The following is an 8674-nucleotide window of genomic DNA, read 5'->3' as shown; positions in this document are numbered from 1 at the left end:
AAAAGGAATGTAGTTGAATGTCAGTTTTCCAGTTGAGGAACGTTTTAATTCAAATGCTTTTCAAATTTCACCATAGTAAGACTTGGATTTTTTTTTTTTTTTTTAGGAAGCCCTAAAATGCCATTGTGCACCAGGCAACCACAGGCCACTCACTCACTGTAAAAATGAGTACAGATACTAAGAAATGAGGTTCACCTTATGACATTAAGGGTGGTAAATATTAGCTGAATGTCATGAGAATATTATTAGTTGCAAATCAAAAACCTCAATATTTTAAGTTCATTCCCACAAGTTTTCTTTAAAACAGAAAACCTTTAAAGATATTTTTAAATGGCATAAAATGTTTTCTGAAGGCTGTAAGAATTATACTGCATCTGATTTTACGCTTAGTTTAATTCAAACTGATGAGCTAAATGGACTCATTCCAGTCTCCCTACCTTATTTCCTAATTAACAAGGACAAGATCTAAAAGGTAGAATTCATTTTCCCTGGCAGGGTTGCTTAGTTGGTTTGAGTGTCCCATACACCAAAAGTTGGTTCGATTCCCCATCTGGACACATACCTAGGTTGCGGGTTCAATCCTTGCCAAGTCACACAGGAGGCAACCGATTGATGTTTCTCTTTACCCCCTTCCTTTCTCTCTAAAAAAGCAAAAAATAAATAAAAGAATTCATCTTTAAAATTGTAATTTTTAACTAAGAGAAAGCTACCATGGACTTACACCTTAAACAACAGCTGATTTACTGAGGTTTCTATATAATAACTAAAACGAAACTTAAAATTACTATCAGCATCTATTTTTTTAATGACTAAAATGCTGCATACTGTATTTGCATTTGAAGTTGCCAGCTTAATTATGGCAAATCTCTTATACATATTATGATATATGACTGTTTAAGGGTTATTTTTTGCTAAAAATACTAGACTCTGAAAACATTCCATGAAACACACATAAAAAAAAAAAAATGAATTAAAGTCAATCCTTGTGCTACTGGCTCACTCTAATCAGAGATTAAACTGTGCTGCATTTTAAATTCAGGTCAAAGAAAGAGACTCACACACGTTATACACAATGACAATTTTAATCCTGCATTTTCCAGCAGTAACATCCACTGCTGGCTATAGATGGGTTGAAACTGCATTCACCAAGAACTGTGAACATTAAGAATCTTTACATGAAGTCACATGTGTTGATGATACAGGCACACAGACATCTTCCAGCACCAACAGCACACATAACACACACCAGATGGTCTCGATGGATAAATTTGCTTCATCAGATAATAATCATATTTAATAAAACTCAGTTAATGCAGATTTTTTTTTAAATTTACATCTTCACTATACATTCCAAGATTTTAATTATTAAAAAAACACATTCAAGATTGTAATTTGCATGGCAATAAACAATAGGTTCTAAATTTCTTAAAGGGGTCTATAGCAATTAAAATAGCACGAGTCTTCTTTTCAATTTGTAGCACCTGACTTAAGACCTTTATAAAAACAAAGTTTAAATTCATTTAGTGCACTCATTAAAATGGTCAGTTTCTCTTTGTGAGAAAAAAACATGTTTCAATTGCTATTTCCCAGACAATATAGGGAACATGGGTTTATAACATCTGCAGCTGGTTAGCAGGATTTTACACTCAAAGAGCCTCTGAATGGCCTTCCACGCAAATCGACGATGGTAATGTGTAAAACGGATTTGGGGTCAGCCCCCTACTTAACATTATGAAACATGTTCCCAAGTATTCTTGGGAAATATTTTAAAATATATGCGTAATATTCTAACATATGATGCACCATCACTTCTTTAACCCTCTCACTTATATCATTTGTAATTTTTTGATACTATGAGTAACATTGTGATGAACACAAGACTTGTATCTTTAGGATAATGTTGAAGAAGTGGCTTACTGGGTCGGACAGTGCAGATGGTTTTAAGGCTTTTAATATACTTTACCAAATAATATCCAAAAGAGCTTGAACAACTCCTACCAACAAAGTGGACTTGGTTGGTAACAATGAAGCCAACTCAACCACAAACCTATGAGATGCTCAGGCACCTCAAAACAATCACACCAAAGGAGCAAGGAGACAGTTATGACGGGGGGTGAAGCCAGATTACAATTCTTTAAAACATCACTCAGCTTTAAATCATGATCTGATGAAATCACGGCCATTTGAAAAACAATCAACAGATATACTTTCCACAAAAAGTCTACAGTGCTTTTTCAAAAAATAAAAAGTTTGAGAGAGAAAAGTCAGTACCAAGTGACCCAAAATTTTTATTTGTCTAAATTCTATCTCATGCAGAAGCATGACTGAGTCTCCCGTTTATTAGACTTTGGCAATAAAAAAAAAACAAGCAGCCTTGTACAGAACAGTGAAAATGCCAAGGGCGAGGGTCGTCCACAGCTTTACTGCAGGATAAATATAGATTTTTTCAAAAGGCCTCTCCCCCTTTGGCTATATCAACTCTCAGTTCAGACCATTAAATAGACAGGTTTCCCAAATCACTTCTTCACTTCCCCAAGGTCTTCGATGCTCTCGTCATCCACCTATAAAACACAAGGAATCCCACTTCGTGAGTTGTGGCATCAAACGTGGAAGCAACCTGCTTTAAAAGCTCACTTCTGTCAACGTGTGTGGTCCCTACACTCACCTCCGGCCATTTTTCCTGAATGACATCAATGATGTCGTCTGTAAAGTCTCCCTGAATGATGATCTCATCCTCCCCTGTCACTGAGGCACCACAGGAGAATTTCTGAGCAAAAAATCTTTGTGCTTCTTTAAGATCGATTTCTGTTATTTTAAGAAAAGAAACAGCAAGACTCTAATTAAAACTGTATGTCAAAGATATTTTCCCATTTTGAAATTTAATCGGCACTTTAAATTCATAAAACAGATCGTGTTGACAGGTTTCACATTCCTTTCAGAGCAGTAATGACTATCGCAGGCGGCGGTCTTAACAATTCAACAATCCACGTAAAATACAGCCTCAGGACATAAAAATACCATCACCCATAATATGCATAACTCATACAGTAAGACCAAAATAAACCCAGGACACATTAATTCCCAAGGGGACAGCCATTCTGCAACCCTTTCGTCACCGAACCTGCAGGGCTAGAGGAGCAGCATTGGTGGGCTTCAAAGGGAACCCTCCCTCCCTCCCTCCCTGCCCCTCCTGCTACATGAAATGTGCCCAAGCAGGAAACTGGAAAGGAAAAAGTTAAACCAGTTCCCTCTGCAAAAGATATTAAAATTTCTTCTTCAAAATTTGATTTTGAAGCTATAGTAAGAAATGTAGATAATCTCATTCTGTATCTCCTTAGCAACAGACCTGTGAAATTTTTGACTCCAGTTTAGAGAGAGAAAAAATATATATACACATATATATGTATATATATATTTTTTCACACATTTTAAACATAAGCTTAAGCTCACCGAAAGTTGCAAGGCCACACACTCTGGTTACGTACTTCTTCTTGGCCCTGGGGATCTTGGCTATGGCGACCTTCTGAGGAACGGTCTTCTTTTTCTGTTTTATTTGACCCCTTCCACCTTTATTTATTAAGAAAGAGCTCAGCATTAATTGATTCACTTTACACATAATTACAGAACACTGTCTTTAACTTTGTTCATTCCCTGAAGGGACTGCATTTCATTTCTGCACCTTCCTGTTGTAATACAGAATTAGTGAGCACCTGCCTGGGTAGCCCTTCAGTCGATACTTAAGTAACGTGCACCAGGCACCGGGGTAGGAAGGGAGGCAGGGGGGTGAAGCAACAAAAGATATGGGCTCTTGGGAAATTTTTTTAAAAGACGCTAAGTCCTGAAAAATATGTAGAGGCTAATTTTAATCACAGGGGAAAATAATTAAGGATGGAGAATCAGCGGGGACAGGGTCCGGAGGACAAGGCGTGAGTCTTAGGAGAGACAGGTATATGCAACATCACTTAAAAACAAACAAAAAACCTCAACTGAGCTGTCACAAGTAATGAAAGAAATTTTACGTAAATGTCCTCACTCTAATTAAATACACAGGTATTTTAGTAAAACGACAAAGTTTTCAAATCAACAAGCTGGCAGGTTGGTTTTCCTGTATATATACGGCAAATAAAGCATGTTTCTTAGGTCTAACTTACTGATAAAGCCCAAATCATAACATAGCCACCCCCCTTGAAAACAGGGCTGTCTCCCGCTGAAGGATATTCATGAGTCACAGGACCAGGCGGGTGTTCCTCGCACCCCAAACGCCTCCGTCACAGAGGGAAGGCGGCTGGCGTCCGCCGCCCGGGGCTGGGCCTCACCTCGCTTCTGTTTCTTCTTCTCCTCTTCCTCCCCTGCGGCGCCTGGACCCTCACTGACTCCAGCTTCTTGTTTGGGTGAATTTTCTACATGTAAACATGAAAATTCAAAAGCATGAACATCCCCCTTCCTACTGTTAAAAAACTACCTTTGAGCAACCCCACACACAGGTAAGCAATTTTACCAACAACTGAGCGTGACTTTTTTGTTGTTAACCCTCCCCGGAGGATGCCTTTTCCACAGATTTTTAGACAAAGTAGAAGGGAGGGAGGGAGGGACAGAGGCATTGATGTGAGAGAGACACGTTGATTGGCTGCCTCCCGTATGAGCCCCAACAGGGGCCAGGGATCAAACCTGAAACGCAGGTACGTGCCCTTAACCGGGAATCAAACCCGTGACCCCTGGCTGTGCAGGCCGATGCGCTAACCGCTGAGCACACCAGCCAGGGCCCTCCCCATCATTCCTATCTACCTATTCCCTGTTTGTCTTATTATACTTATTCTGTCCATGTCCCCTTCTAGAACATAATTTCCAAAAAATGGTGACACTTGGACATGCCCTGACTCGGAGAGAGGACACGAGCAGCAGTGTGTGATTTTACATGAGGATGTTTAACCCAAGAACTTGAAACAGTTTTAAAGTTCACGGATACAGGTTATTATAATTCTGTAATTATCTCACTAAAGGAAGGCTTTCTATCTTTAAAACAGTGCCTTATGTGCATTTGTTTCAGATCTACAAGTTCTAATGAAAAACAAAAAAGTTCATACCTACTGTAAGCTTTGCAAACTCATTTGGAAAGTTCTTCTCTAGCCACTGTCTGCATTTAGCAACGTCTGGCATATATTCACAGTACTGGGGAAGAAAGGGACACACTGCGTTACAGGAAGACGTTTTCAATCAACCTGTACAAATCAAAGCTGTTCCCTGCACCTGCTACGTAAAGAACGCTAACTACTCCCACCTGCCAGTCTTAACTGCAAGAAATCTGCATTCAACAGGAAGCACCCCACAAGAAATCAGAAATTAAAAGGAATTAGGCACTTCCCTGCTGTAGTAATTTATTTATTCTCCCTCAAACAGAAGGGCCACTAGAAAAGGAACACACAGACTAAAAAACCAAGCATGTCTCCTTCTTGCTCTGGGCACAGGGGTGTTTCATTATTTTCATGGCTTTGCCCACAGAGCCTGACTAACAAGCTCATTAAAAGAAGGTTTACACACAATTCATGCTTTCCTCTGCTCTGACGTTCAGTTTTGTCTTTAAGGTGACTCGTTTTATTAGCTGACCGACTACTCATAACTTCCATGCAAAAAACCCAAACTGTACAGCCAAGTGCACAAGATGTACACGAAATCTGACAATTTGTACAACCATGAAATTATCCTAAACCAAATGTCTCTATAAAAAGGTTGAAAATCTACTATCAAGTGACAGGAAATGAAAAATAAGAAAAAAGTTCTCGAGCTGTAAAATCGATGACCTCAAATGCATTAGTGAAAGAACTCTAGAAGAACTTACCTCTGTTGGTAATGAGCACACTGGGGAAATGGAGAGAAAAAAAATGGTTTTTTTAATTTAAATGTATACACACACACCACTCACCGTAACTTTTATCTTTTAAATTTCACAAATGCCTCATTTCTACTTTTTCCTATATTTTTTCTGTACTACTTTTCAAATGCTACCCATCAGACTTTTTTTTTTTTTTTTTTTTTTAGGCAAAAGGCACACGGTTAATAGAAACATCCTGATCTTTCAGATCTAAAGAATGTCTCCTCCAGTGGATGGAACCTCCAACTATACCATATGGTTTCGCTGTAACCACTTGGGTGGGTCTAAAGCTAAGCCAAAGTGGGAACAATTTCCATACAACAAGACCTGAATGGAGCTGGTTATTTCTTTGAATAGCTTTATCACAACCACCATGGCTTTTTATTCACACAAACACATTTATAAACTTCAGTAGCACTTTGTTACCACTTCTCTGCAACCTACTTTTCATTTCCTATAGGTAAGATCGAGAGCTTGTAAAGCTGGCTGGAACGCTGGTGCAATCTTGTCACCGTATAGCCTGCAAGGGCTAAGGAGCCAGAGAACTCAGATGGTTTTCCAATTTGAACTGTAATTCTACTACTGGGTAAGTTGTGTGTTTTGTTTTCATTTTTAAGGTAAAAATCGAGTAGTTCATGGTGCCCAACATCCTGAAATCTGGGAGGGCAGGGAGTGGTACACCATTACTAACAACAGCAATTACCACATAGCGGGCGCCTACCGTGTGTCAGGCCCTTTGCTGTGCTTTTTACCCAGGATTACGTTTAGTCGTCAGGACCCTACGAGCTAAGAATCGCTGTATCTGTCAGATACAGATGGGGAAAAAAATGAGACTGACAATAAGTAACCCACCTGCCTCTGGTTAGCAGAACAGGATTTGAACCCTGGCCTGTTTCTGAAGCTCATGCCCTTAACCGCTAAATCAGATCAGGCAGCAGCTGCGTGCCAGCCGGATGGCCGTGATCTGCCTCCTTACCCCGTCATCGCCATTCATCGGAAGCGCCAACAAAAAAAGGTTATGTCACACATCCGATGACAAAGGTGGTGTGTGGCAGGAGAAAGCAGGAATCTAGCATCTCCCTATTTCAAGTTTACTAACGCTCCCCCTGGTTAACCAGAGCCTCTAACCCTCACGGTTCAAGTCCAGATACTAGTAGGTGCCTCCAAGACCCGCGCCAAGCTTTCCTTCCCCCACTCCCTTGTCCTTCGTTCCCTAAGACCCAGTATCCTCCAGGAAGCCCGCCTCTAATAGCCAGAGTAGCCAGTAACATCAGGCTGAAATAATCTATTCGCATGTCTCTATTCCAACAGGACTGTGAGCTTCACCAGGGGCCAAGTAGTAACACACGGGTCCGGGAAAACCCGTCTCCCCCTTCCCAAACTAAGGCTTCACCCAGCGACGGAGACAGGCTGGGAAAGGATCACCAGGACCAAACGTGCACCGACGACCACAGGGGCACACACACGCCGGCAAGCACAACAGTCCTTTCCGCGCCGCCGCACTTGCCTCCGCAGTAGAGGACGCGCAGCGGATAATCCGCATCTAACTTGGTGTTGCTCCTGGAGTCTCCTTTGCACTCATGCCCCCCGGATTCGGAAATGTCAGCAGCCATCTCACAAACCTGCAAGCGAGGAAAAAAAATAACAACACAGCTTCACAGTCCTGGACGGAGACCAGTCCCCAGCAGCAGGGCGCCCGGCTGTGGTCGCGCCGCCCCCCCCGCCAGAAACCCACCCCGCCCCGAATCTGCTCCATCGCTCTGTGGTCGAGTGAAGGGTTCACAAAACGTGAGCCATCCCGGGCACACCTCGTGTCAGGGCTCCAGGGAAACCGGGGGCCCCCTAGGAAAAGAGGAAGCGATGGGGGGAAGGGACGGGGGGTGACTGGGGTGGACGCGGGGCGGAAGGTCCGGGGTGATGCGGAGGGATGCGAACTGCAGCAATCGAGGCCGCACGGCCGGCGGGAGAAAAGGACCCAGGACGAAGGGGCGGGTCCCCGGGGAGCCCCGAGGGCAGGGCGGGGGCGGCTGCGGGCCCGGGGAGGCGGCGGGGGCGGGGAGGCCGGCGTCTCCCGGGGGAAAAACGGGGCCGGGGAGCCGGGAAGGGGCAGGAAGTCAGGGCCCTGGGGTGACACGGGCGGCCCAGGTGCGACAGGGGGACGTGGGGCGAAGGGGCGGCCCGGGGGGGGGCGCCGGAGGGGCCCACGTGGGCGGGGACGCGGGGACAGCCGGCCCGGCCCGGCCCCCTTCCTCCGGGCAGCGGCCCCGCAGCTTCCCCCACGCGCTCGACGCGACTTCCCCCCGAAGCGGGACAAGCACGAGGGGCCCTTTACCCAGGCGGCCGTCCAGCCGCCGACGCCGCCGCTCCCGCCACTACCGCCGGCTGAAGCGACACATGCGACTCCTCTGCCGCCGCGCCGGGGCCACCCGAAGAGCCCGTCCGCCGGCGCGGTCCCGCGAGACAATGAGCCTTTATCGCGAGACTCAGGCCGTCGCTGGGGGGCTGTCGCGAGAAAGCCGGGAGGGCGGTGAGGCGCTGGGGAGCATGCGCGCGCCTGCGGGGGCGGGGCCGGGCCGCCGGGAGGCGGGGGGCCGGGAGGCGGCGCCCGCTACCCGTCGGACGGGGCCGGTTGGAAAGGCGGAGGCGCGGGGGCCGTCCGCGGCCACCCCCGGTTCGTGAGCCTCGAGCCGGCGGAGGAGGCAGCCCCGCGGGGCGCTGGGCGCTGGGCAACGCGTTCGGTTGCGAGCGGAGCCCGTCCCCTCCGTCGGCGGGGCTCCTCCCGGGAAGACGCGCCCCGTCGCCGCC

At 45.5% G+C, this 8674-nt stretch overlaps 1 protein-coding gene across 1 annotated transcript; it reads right to left on the bottom strand.

Moving 5' to 3' along the window:
• Positions 1-1067: 1067 nt before the first annotated feature.
• Positions 1068-8335, bottom strand: DENR (density regulated re-initiation and release factor). Its single transcript, XM_081123235.1, has 8 exons — positions 8202-8335; positions 7377-7491; positions 5837-5856; positions 5085-5169; positions 4317-4400; positions 3451-3567; positions 2666-2805; positions 1068-2561 (listed from the first exon to the last, which is right to left on the bottom strand). Exons 2-8 carry the CDS (start codon positions 7480-7482, stop codon positions 2517-2519), a joined length of 597 nt encoding a protein of 198 aa, XP_080979361.1. The 5' UTR covers positions 7483-7491; positions 8202-8335; the 3' UTR covers positions 1068-2516.
• Positions 8336-8674: the final 339 nt, after the last annotated feature.

This window comes from Miniopterus schreibersii (assembly GCF_964146895.1).
Source record: "Miniopterus schreibersii genome assembly, chromosome: 20".
In the NCBI taxonomy this organism is placed as follows: Eukaryota; Metazoa; Chordata; class Mammalia; order Chiroptera; family Miniopteridae; genus Miniopterus; species Miniopterus schreibersii.
The sequence above is the reverse complement of the archived record's forward strand: the minus strand, read 5'-3'. Positions and strand labels throughout refer to the sequence as shown.